Genomic DNA, 12,315 nt, shown 5'->3' with positions numbered 1-12,315 from the left:
TAAACAATCCAATCCATCGTAGAAATAACTTCATATTTTTGGTTTATTAGGTCATAACACATGGTATCCAAATTTGCCAAGAACTGTAACAGCCATGAAAGTGGTTATTGTCTGTATATACAAGTTTATTTTATATTTACTTTCCTTGATTCATAAGAAACTAGTGTAGGAATGTTGCCATTCTTATCTGTTGTGATCATCTTCTCATTTTGTTCAAGCGGAAAACGAAACTGGAACATAATTTCCATGGTATGGTTGAGGTAGGCCCACTCTTTGTCGTTTGACCACAAACACAATTTCAAACCACACCACATCTAGTTTTTGTTAACCCTTTAACACCGAGAATGTCAACGTTTTCTGAAAGCTGTGAAGTTGCTAGTGAAAGAGAGAGTATGAAAAAAAAATGATGAAAAAAAAATCATAATTTTTTGGAAATTTCTACTTCGAAACTCGAAGTAGAAATGGGGGGGGGGGGGGTTCCCCACTTTAGGGGCGCCGTACCATACTGTTTCGATCTAAAAATTCGTTGCCGCTCTCATATCTCTTTTTGGTTTAAAAAAAAAATCTATTCTATTTGATTGAATAATAAAAGGAACACAATTCTCTCCATAGTTTTATACCGTTCAAATGTAACACTTATCTGGTGTTCATGTACAAGTACAGTGGGGGTTTTTTTCTTCATTGTAAATACACTTAACATGCAGTTAATTGTAAATAACTACCAGATATTGAAAGTTATTCTGGAAAAATGGGCAAAAGTTCTTACCTCACAGGACATTTTCTGGTTTAGGTGTTAAAGGGTTAAGAGGAATAGTTTGTAGTGTAGTGTAGCGTCTCTAACTGAAAACTGAAGTCTGTGTTACTTAAACCAATGTTTCCCAACCACAGTCCTCAGGGAACACTGCCCTGCTCCGACACACCTGATTCAAATCAATGGTAACGAGCTGATAACGAGCTGTTCATCTGAATCAGGTCCTGTACTGTCTGCTTTTCCCCCGTGTCCCCACCGGCAGCCATGTTTTTAGCCTCTGGGTGCATTGTGAATGAATTATTCAATAAACCTTAACTATCACTGAAATGGCTTCAAAAGTATACATAAGTAAAATAGTTATTAAGTATTAACAGGGTGATAAGATAATACCACTTTAAAAGGAAAACTTATTGCAATATAAAAACTCTAATTTGCTCTCATCTACATCACATTAACATGTAAACATTTTACATGGACAAAATAGATGCCAGTTTGTTTGTTTTTTGCTGATCTCTCATAGCTGCTGCTGAGCTAGTGGCTAGATCATTTGAAAGAGAGAAGAAAATGTTTTCACTCCAGTGATGGTGGACGTGCGCACAGCTGGGTGCCAGACTGAGCCTGACATACAGCTTATAGGCCACATCAATACTACTACACTTTTAAAAACAGGGTGTGCAGAGAAAAATGATCCATTTCCCACACTCCAAAATAAAACCAAATGTAACCATATATATATATATATATGTATATATAAATATATACATATATATATATATATACACACATACATATATATATATATACACATATATAGATATATACATATACACATAAATATGTATATACATACACACATATATATACACGTGTATATATATATATATATATATATATAAAAATATACGTATATACATATACATGTATATATTTATATATTCTTTAATATGTTAAAAAATAATAATTTTTTGACATTATTGGGGAACACCAAAAGCAGCCACTTAATTCACTTGGGCTCTGGTTAAAGGTGATATATGGTGTGACATTTTTATACTTTTAATATATAATTAATAAAACATTAAATGACCATGATGAATCATCAGAGATCAAGGGAACCTGTGACACACCTCGTCGTGGTACCACGACAGACTTAAAAAGCCTCAGTACCTCTCTCAAAAATGCATCGTGCATGAGCACAGTGTAATGCCCTCTACAAGTTTTGTTTTAGAAATTTTAGAAAACGTGTCCACTGCAATGTTTTCGAACACTAAAGGGCGCTGTCGTACATACAGTATTTTACATATATATCGCATTTGGAAATTTATTCGCAGCTGTAAACTGTGTCGTTAGCTGTGTCCCAATAGTTGAGGCTGCACACTTGGAGGAGACTGAAGTCAGACGCTGTGAGAAATGACGCTATGAGACAGTCAAGAACTCACCGATTCTCCTTCTTTTCCTAATAAATTCCAGCAGATGATAAACGCTGCCCTCCACAGTTGGAAGTCGTGAATCACACGTCTTCCTGTCCCCTCTCTCTGACTCTTCATCGGCCAGAACGTCCTAAAAATATAGATATATGTAATGTTACATCTAAAATATAATAGCGATTTTTAGTTTGTGATTTTTTTTTTCTTACTTAGTTTTAGTTTTGTTAAATATTTAATGTAATACTGGAGGAAATGGAGATGGAGCTGGTGCGTGATGCATCTCAGGCTGAGAGACAAACATGGACAAGCATTTAACATTTAATAAGATAAATTATTAATTATTCATATTGGATAACTTTCGACACGATGGGAGCAAACACAAATCAAATAAATGTGTTTAATCTCCTTTTTGTACCTGTTGTGGTGTTGTTTCCATAAATATGCATTTGTGTTGCGTTCTTGTTCTTCTTTAGGGCTTTAATGGTTGGCTGCAAAACAGCTGAAAGGTGCATTATCACCACTTTTATTGCTGTGCTGCTGGTGCACAAAGAATTCTGGGATATGGCAGCCTTGACTGTTGGCACACAGCTATTGTTTCCAAATGCAGCCTTTGAGGTTTTTTAATGTGGACAACAGGCGTATCCAGAGCAGAACGTATGCTTTTTCTTCCCCTAACCCTAACCCAAAATGTAGTAGTATGGATGTAGCCTTCATTGTGTTTTCTTCAGTCTCTGCTCACTTCAGCTTAGTCTGAGAATCAGCCTTTTCCTTTTAGTCCTGCTGCCCTGAGGCCTCTGAAACCATTGGTGATTGGTCCCTGGTATATTTTATCGATATATTTGTCAGTCTCATCACTCCTCTGTCTTTGAGCTCTGCTTCACATGTTGTCAATGTGCGTCATTTCGCACAATTAATGGAATGATAGTTTTTTCATCAGTCTGTGTGATTAAAATAGTGTTCTTGCAGACAGAATCTGTTTTTACGGTGGCGTGCGTGCTCGTGTGCGTGAGCAGCGTCACTGTCCGGTGGCCGTTGTTCTCGTCGGTGGCGACCTCGTGGGAGTCTGTGGCTGGGTTGGCCGGGCTTGCGTTGCCCCGGCGACAACAGCAACAGAGCACCCTCGCGAAGGGCCGGATTATGGCTCTGTAAAAGCCGTGGCGGGCGCTTTCACTGACGAAGCAGTAGAGCGCCGGGTCGGCCACGCAGTTCAAGGTGGTCAGCAGCAACGACAGGTGGTAGAAGTTAAAAATCCCTAGGAAATAAGAAAACAGGACCATGTGGTTTTCACGTCGTCATGTGGTCTCACTTGGCAGAATAGGTAGAAACCATACCTGCGATGAAGTTGCAGTCGCGCTCCAGCAGGGTGCGTATTAGCAAGAACACGTGGTAGGGAGAGAAACAGACGAGGAAGATGAGGATGGTGCTGCTGACCAACTGCCTGATCCTGATCTTCTGAACTGGTTGTGTGCCTGCGCTGCGACCCACAGCACGCAGCACACACAGGTAGCTGATCTGGATGAAAGAAAGAGAGGTTTTCACTCATGAATAATGTCCTTTTCTTTCTTCTCTTTGCGACTGTTCAGACTTGTTATTGACATCCGTCCTGACTGATCTGTTCACAAGTAAATCAGGTGGATCCAGTCGCTCAAAAGCACATTTGGAGGCGGTTTGGGACACGAGGCCACGTACTTTTACACGTGTGAATGCAGATCTATCCGAGGATAGGATAGGTCAGCAAAATATGACGACCAACCACGACGCTGCTGCAGATTGGCATGCATCAGAGGGAAAAAAAGGAAAAATATTTGAACTTGCCCACAACTTCATCGACGACAGTTGATAAGCAACAGCACCTTTGTTCTGCGCCAGTGTTCGAGGAAATGACTTTCCTCAGTAAAAGGTGTGATTTTTGTGTGCACACCCACACACTTGTAAAAGAGTTATTGATCTCAATGGGTCTTTTTATCTGGTTAAATAAAGGTTAAATAAATAATATAAAATACAATTTACCTAATCCCCATATTGCATGTTTTTGGACTGTGGGAGAAGGCCCTTTTTTCAACCGGGGCTCAAACCCAGGTCTTCTTGCTGCAAGGGCAAGAGTGCTAACAACTACACCGACTGCGTGGGCCCATAAGGGAATAGACTATAAAAATATTGACTAAATCAAGTAAAGTTGTCAAACTGGATTTCCACACATTTTTTTGTATGTTACATAGGTAGCTAATGTAGCTAATATGCTTAATGGCAGTAAGAAGACCCAGGATCCCGGGTTTGTGCACCGGATGGAACGAGGGCCTTTCTGCATGGAGTTTGCATGTTCTCCCCATGTGTGCGTGGGTTTTCTCCGGGTTCTCCGGCTTCCTCCAAACAGTCCAAAAACATGGAATATGGGGATTAGGTGAATTGGTCACTCTAAATTGTCTGTAGGCATGAGAGTGACAAGGGGAGGATAAAGTGGTAGATAACCGATGGATGTATGCTTAAAGCGGAAGTATGCAGGATTTTTTGGCCTTAATTTAGCAGTTTCAGAGTCATTGCAATGGTTAAATGTCTTGTCGTGGAGAGATTGGAGGATGTCTCCACTCCCCCGACTGTCTGTTACTGTTACTGGAAAAACAGTCTTTCAAGATCAGGACTGCTGACCTGGAGTCCTGACAATCAGGAGGTCTTGCAAAGTTTTACATAGATTCTGGTACTACACACACACACACACGCCTCTCCGCCAGGTACCGGCTGTAAGATTAAGGGTTATTGCAGACACGGCAAAAAAAAAGAAGCCATGTCGGAGGAAGTGAGGAAGAGGAAACAACGGTCTGACCGAGTGAGGGGCCCAGACTTGCAAAGTTCTGCTTTAAGGTAGACATATTATACCCTATTTCTACAAGTTAACCTAGTTCCCTGGTGTCCTAATGACCATGCCTGTGACATGCTTTGGTCAAAATACCTTAAGGATGAAGCACCACAGCAGTTCAATCACCCTGCCAAAACAGCCCTGTTCAGAACGCTCACTTTTGAGTGCCTGTCTCTTTAAATGCAAATGAGACACAGGAAACTACGCCAGCATCACTGAGGCTACGGCAGCTAACGGCAGTTAGCATTTGGAAAAGCGATCATTTGCCGAGCACATTGCCATCATATATAAAATGTATCCACTGGACATCGTAAATCCTCTGAGGGTGGAAGTTTGTGTAGAACTCTGTGCTGGAATAGAACACTTTGCAGACTTCCGCTCTTCAGGATACTATTGCACTTTTTTTTTTTTTTAGGGACAAAGCAGAGTCATTTTGTCATTGTTACGTAACAATGACACAGAAGTCAACATTGCATGTTTTATCTCCTGTACTTAGACTGAGGCGGACCACAAATAACTAATTATATTTGTAAAAATAAATGTGATCCTACCAGCAGAATGGACAGAGGGAACATGAAGCCAACAGTGAAGCGGTAGTAGTTGATCGGGTACTCCCATGGCTTCATTGGGTAGTGCTCGAAGCACACCGATTGGTTCGTGCGGTCTTTGCTCACTTCTTTGTGGCGAAAGAAAACCACGCCCACCGCTATCTCCTTCAGCCAGATGATGGCGCTAACGATCCACGCTGCGCGCATGGAGCGTAAAGAGGTGAACCTGGAAATAAGGTTTCAAAGAAAGAAGAGGTCATCAGGAGATGTTAATATATGCCTGATAAGATGCCTGACTTTGACATCATTATATGTTGTGTTCCACATTTCCACAGAACACTTCAGCCAAAACTGTAATTAAAATAAATTGTTCAATGTCGAGATTAGATGAGAGATGTTGTGCAACATTTTCAGTCACCTCACACCTGAGGTCTGAGTTTGAAGCTCTGGCCTGAGGCGTTGCAGAAGAATACCTTAAAGGATGAACCACAGCCAAGTAGCGATCTAAACTGATGCAGCACAGGAAACCGATGCTGATGTAGATGTTCTCGTAGAGCAGGAAGCCACACAGCTGACACAACCATTCATTGTGACGCCAATCGTCGCCCTGAAACGACACATGTTCACGCGTCAAAAACGTAAGATTACGAGCCAAACACACGATACAAATCTCTCATTAACGTCAGCGACAGTCGAGTGATATCGCAACTTTTTTTAAAAAGCTTTGCCTCCAACTGTTACTGATCTTACCGGTCAGAATGCATGTTGTTAATGACATGACATTAAAATGATTCAAAATAAGCAAAAGCATCTTTAAAGCACCTTCCTTAAATCTTCAAACTATCTAAGACATCCTAGAGCAATGAAAGCCATGTTTTTTTTGTTATTTATTTATTTTTTTAAATCAATGTATACTTTAACCCGGAGGGTTAAAGGTGCACCCAGAACAATACACAACCTTATATGGACATCCTGGGGGTGTCATGATTAATTTTATATAACATTTTTAGCAGTGATATAAAGTAGCAATAATTATGCAAAATAAACAGTTTTTTATTTTAATTTGTTCGTAAAAACAAGCCATGTGAACTTTGCCTAGGTTGTGCTGAAAAAAGGGGGACAAGACACTACAGTATATACTAATATATACAGTATATGCATATATATATATACACAGTATATTCTCATATCCTCTGCATACTGTACGTTTAAATATAGTAATGGGAAAAAAGCAGCCAAAATGCTCTGTGTTCTAAGGGTTAAATCCACAAACATTGGGCAATATATCTCAGAAGCTGAGGAACTCGATATATATCCGCCTCTTAAAATGCCCCCGTGGTGCTTTTCAATAGTATAGAAAAGACCAGAGCAGACATTATTCCAAGCCTTTCGGACAGACTTTACCTCATTCTACTCCAGAGAATCGCAAACAATATATTGAAGCGTTGGATTCTGGACCTGATATGGACCCTTTATGGCAGCTTGTGATCCATCTCTGCCGTCTCTTACGATCTATTAAAACAGCTATCCACCATGTTTTTATGAACACATGTGATGAAGACATGAATTACCCAACATAATTGCCTGGCATACATGTGTACGGTCCTGCCAATATGGTGCGTCTATAGTAAGTCCGTTTTATGAAGTCAAATGGATTGTGAGAGTGTTTCTTATGGAGCCGCTGCTTGATTTAACACAGGCTTTGCCTTTGAAAATGTGCCTGTGTGTGGCACCAATGGCCGCCCTGCAAATGGCTTTACAACCAAAGCAGCGTGTTCAATCTGCCTTGGTTTCCATCAGTGAGAAAGATCACAGTGATTAGCTAAGCTCCAGCCAACAAGAGCAGACACAGTGGCGCAACAACAAGGGACACAGCGAAGGGCTCATGTCCAGTCCATTTTAATATGAACATCATGGTAGGGCTGGGCGATATATCGAAAATGTATCGCTATCGAAATTTACGGCGATAATCGACGTCATTTTGCCGTTATCGACACATTCGATAATTCAAAAAAAAAGAAAGAAAACAAAATAAAAGTTGTTTTTGGCTGTGTGTGTGTAGGTAGACAGGCTGCCTGTATGTTCATGTCCCTTTAAGACACTCGGACACTTGTATCAGGCAAATGGTCAATTATGCAAATTCGACAATGACGTAATTTAGCGACTTTGATCTTATCCTCATTTATTGTTATCGAGGTGAGCTGCTCAATATATCGTGATATTGATTTGAGGCCATATCGCCCAGCCCTACATCACGGCATGTTACTTCACAGGTTGTTGGCCTCTATACGTTTGCCCTAAGACGGAATGATGACCCGTTCAGGGTCTACCCCGCCTTTGGCACCTGTGTCTGGCACCAGCAGCCCCGCAACCCTCATGTGGAGGATAAAGCAATAGACAATGGATGGATGAATGGATGCTTATTATGACAACAGGAAAAGTACCCATGTCCTCATCCAGAAGCTAATGGTGATGTGAAGGTTGGTGCCAAATGGCTGTGATTTGTCAGAGTGGAGGTGCCAGTTATAATTGGGCCCTTTGGCAAAGTAGCTTCTGCAAATGAGACATCTGAATAATTCACCTCTTGGATGTAGTTCTTTTATAATTAAATGAGAGTCTTATTTCCTGGTGTGAAATCTATTCTCATTCTATCTACCTACTGTATATCCATGGAGTTGGCCACAAGAAACTGATATACATTTCTTTTTTTGTCCCTTTCGGGGCTCTGAAAGCAGGTGATATTGGCAGTTTATACTGATTCTAAAAACCTGCACTATCCAATGCATTCAGGTAGTGGCGACGATGGTGTTTACCTGAAAAATGTACTGTAGCCAGAGTGGCAACGATGCCAGGTAGAACAGATCGGACACGGTGAGGTTCATCAAATAAACTCCCAGCTCGTTCTTCTGCTTCAGCTGCACAGCAGCATGGTACAGAGAATACAAGTTGGAGGGAATACCGACCTAGAACCAAGAAGATCATTCACTGTGATTTCTCTGTTACAGGCAGATATTTCTCACACACAGACGTCCTCAACAAAGCACATTCAAATATATGACTGCTTCAGTCTATAATAATATCTTAAGAATAATGTTTTCTGCCCTTATCCATTTTCTTGCCAATAGACAGCCTTTTGCACCTGGAAACATAAGTTAATGTCATTTTATAAACCAGCAATTTTAAATTGTGACAAATCCACTGCAGTGTGGACCGTGTGACTTCAGTGTTTGAAATCCTTTGTTTGAATTTATCCAAATGACACAAACTAACCAAATAATAAGACATTTAAAAACTTCAGTTTCCAGCTTCCAACTTATTCTTAAGATATTACAGAGCTAAGTACATGTAGATTATATTGGTAAGGTAAAACCACATAAAAGCATCTCATCGGAACTTAAGGTTTTACCATTAGATCTGGTTTATTAAACATAAAGTGTTATTTCTCAATCATAGAAAACCTTTTAAAATAGTTAAAAAAACAAACAAACAAAAAAGTTTCTACAATTTAAAGTGTAAAATTATTTCATTTGGCCTTCCCTTACACTTGAACAATAACAAAACCTTAAAAACTGGAGTGGAACTCGAGTAAAACCTGTCAATATCTGCTGTGATAAAAGGTCTATTCTCCCAGGTTTATTCAAGACAGGCTTGAGCATTATATTTTTTTGCGAATATACTGTCTAAGTTCAACTTTGTCACACTATTCAGTCCAAATGCCAATGATCACAGAATTTGACCTAAAAATTGTAAAATATAAGCATTAAAGAGAAGGAAGGAAGTGAAAAATGTCATTAATCAAAACTTTTTTTCCCTTGTGTGCGAGGATTCAGCAGCATCCATTGGTGAAATTACACGCTGCAGCTTCACATTTTCACTTCACTCTTCCCTTCCAAGCATGAAGGAGAAACTATGTCGCCTTCAGCATACGAGTAGGTGAAATTCAATAAGTAATAAATACAGAAAGTTATTTAGCAATAGTTTACGGCGTAGTTACCTTTATTTTACATTATATCTGGTTACATTTAGTTAAATGTATTCTGTATGACAGTTACATCTGGCCCTTTGAGGGTGACTCTGTGTTCTAAGGGTTAATAATATTTTTGGGTGGTGTCTTGGACATAATATCGATGCAATTCAAGTTTAAGATGGGATTTACCTGAGTTTCTAACATCATCCTGCTAATGCTGCAGATTTTCCGATTTCCATTTAGTGACCCACTGTCATTAAGTATTGACATTATACCTCAAATGATTAATTGAGTTATTCATATACATATTCCCATACTTACCAACAGTACGACTATGTAGACACAAGAGAAGACGTACTGGTGGATTTCATGGCTGATGGTGCAGTTAATCACGTCCTCCTCTGACATGGCGACCGCCTTCACATCTCACTCATCTCACTCACACGTCCACTAATTCTCGCGCTCGCACGAATGTTCTCAGACATTCTTAATCAGAGATGTGTCATCATAGCTGTGGTCTCACACACCAAACTAACACCCACACACAAATCTTCATGTGTCCAGAACTCAGCGATGACTTCTCATGTGCTGATTGTTTGGAGAATTCCACTTTTATTTGGCCCCTGTGAAACAGGAAAGAAACCGTATTAATAGAAATGAAACGCATTTATTGACATTGCTCGTGTCAGGGATGTTATACAGACAGATGGAAGCAGCACAGTTCCGGGCAATAAAGCTTGTTTTAGCAGCTTTGATATTGACCATGTCCAGCAACTTCATTCAGCCCCTTTGCATGCTTGTATTTCTTATTTAGTCCCACACTACCGTTCAAAAGTTTGGGGTCACCTATACACATTTTTTTTGTGTTTTCCATTAATAGTCACACTTCTATTCATCAAAAGTTGCAAAATGAATAGAAAATATGGTCAAGACATTGGCAAAATTAGAAATAATGATTTTGCCCTTTAGTCAAAGAACCAGCAAAACTGTTTTCAGCTGTGCTAACATATTTGCACAAGGGTTTTCAAAGGTTTTCTAATCATCCAATAGCCTTCTAACACGATTAGCAAACACAATGTACCATTAGAACACTGGAGAGATGGTTGCTGGAAATAGGCCTCTATACACCTATGTACATAATCCATTACATCCATTAAAAACCAGACGTTTGCAGCTAGAATAGTCGTTTACCACATTACCAATGAATAGAGTGTATTTCTGATTCTTTTAATGTTATATTCGTTGAAAAATAAGTGCCTTTCCTTCAAAAATAAGGACATTTCTAAGTGACCCCAAAATTTGTAGAAACCAGAGGTCGTCCTTGATTTGGCCGTCCAAGCAAAGTGCAAGATGAGATGGGCCTCGGTCATGGAGATGAGAGGAGTCACTGCAACGTCCAGACTTTAATGGCAGAGAAGCTTCTTTAAATAAAAGCCATATGACAGCTCGTGTGCAGTTTGCCAAGAAGCAAACACTGTATTGTGCCTTTTACTCAAAGTGGCCTCAGGGCAATTCTCTGACCATCAGCCATAGCCCACAGACAAAATACTGTATACATATATATCGTATATGACATTGATCGATCAATCTATCCCCTCTCCGTTTGAGAGAACCTGTCAGGAGAAGTGAGAATCCAGATTACCAAAGAAGAAGACAACGGCTCTGAGATATATCTAAAGCCGCAGTAAAGAGCAAATCCACTTTAAGACATGTCAACAGGCAGTGATGCCTCTGAATTGAACGTCTTCAATTTCTTTGCTTTGGCATCCCGGCGTTTTAAGAATGGCTCCGTAATGACATGCTATCAAACCATTTAGAGCCACATTGACACAGGACACCAGCCACAAGAATCATCTCTCAGTCTGCTCTTCCTGTGTGAACGCTCTTCCTGCATAAATCACTTCCAGATTAAGGCACCACTGCATTCTTTTGGAGTCAAGCTGACCCATGCTCTTAACCCATATTCAACCAAAAGTCCTCTTTTCTAGACAAATCTATTTGCTCTGCCAACTGTTGACACGCTCTGGAAACCCTTAAAGAGACAGACTTTGACTGTGCTTTTGCCTAATCAGATCACAGTATGACCACAGTGAGAGTGTGTCTCAGTAGGGTATCTTGATGATCCCGGTCTGAAAAAGCCTGGAATTGTAACGTAAGGATCCCGCCTCCTGAACAGCAGATCCTCCTGCTCCGGGTACTAGTCCGGGCACATCCGGTTGCGTACATTGAACTATAGAAGAAGAAGAACGTCCGTTGTGGAGGTGTTTCACTTGCGACATTGTCTTCCGACTCTGGGTCCGACTGCGGAGTCGTGACGAAGCCATTTATAAACATTGTTAAAACAATGTTTTGATAATGAGTAGCAGTTCATCTACCATTCCAGAGGGGGAGCTGTGCTTCTAAGAGCTGACGTGCTAATTACGTTACTTCCAGGTACCTGGCCAATCACAAGACAGCTGGGAAAGTTCTCGTTGGCTGGCCAATCACAACACAGTTATGGTGAGATTTCGGTCTGAAACAGCGTGGCTGACGAGAGCTTCAGTGAGGAGAGATTTTGATCAGCTCGTTTGCAGCAACTTGGAGGTTTTTGACCATAAAAACAAGTTAATTTATGTAAGTAGACCTCCATAACTCACATGCAATAGGACCACTCTATGTGAGCTTTCAGTAAATACAGTTTTTGCTGTTCACCCATTCACACCAATTCACAAACAGCACAAGCAACAGGATCAACGTGGGGCTAAGCATCTTGACCAAGGACACAGGAATCT

General features: G+C 40.4%; 1 protein-coding gene across 1 annotated transcript; it reads right to left on the bottom strand.

The window, feature by feature from the left end:
• Window positions 1–3,062: 3,062 nt before the first annotated feature.
• Window positions 3,063–9,952, bottom strand: gpr68 (G protein-coupled receptor 68; the record flags this gene model as incomplete). The annotated part of the gene is made up of 6 exons (XM_083908022.1): window positions 3,063–3,427; window positions 3,507–3,687; window positions 5,581–5,803; window positions 6,051–6,184; window positions 8,391–8,540; window positions 9,866–9,952. The coding sequence occupies 6 exons, from the start codon at window positions 9,950–9,952 to the stop codon at window positions 3,063–3,065; spliced, it is 1,140 nt and encodes a 379-aa protein (XP_083764148.1).
• Between the last annotated feature and the right edge of the window lie 2,363 nt (window positions 9,953–12,315).

Source organism: Microchirus variegatus (genome assembly GCF_963457635.1).
Source record: "Microchirus variegatus genome assembly, chromosome: 21".
Classification (NCBI taxonomy): Eukaryota; Metazoa; Chordata; class Actinopteri; order Pleuronectiformes; family Soleidae; genus Microchirus; species Microchirus variegatus.
The sequence above is the reverse complement of the archived record's forward strand: the minus strand, read 5'-3'. Positions and strand labels throughout refer to the sequence as shown.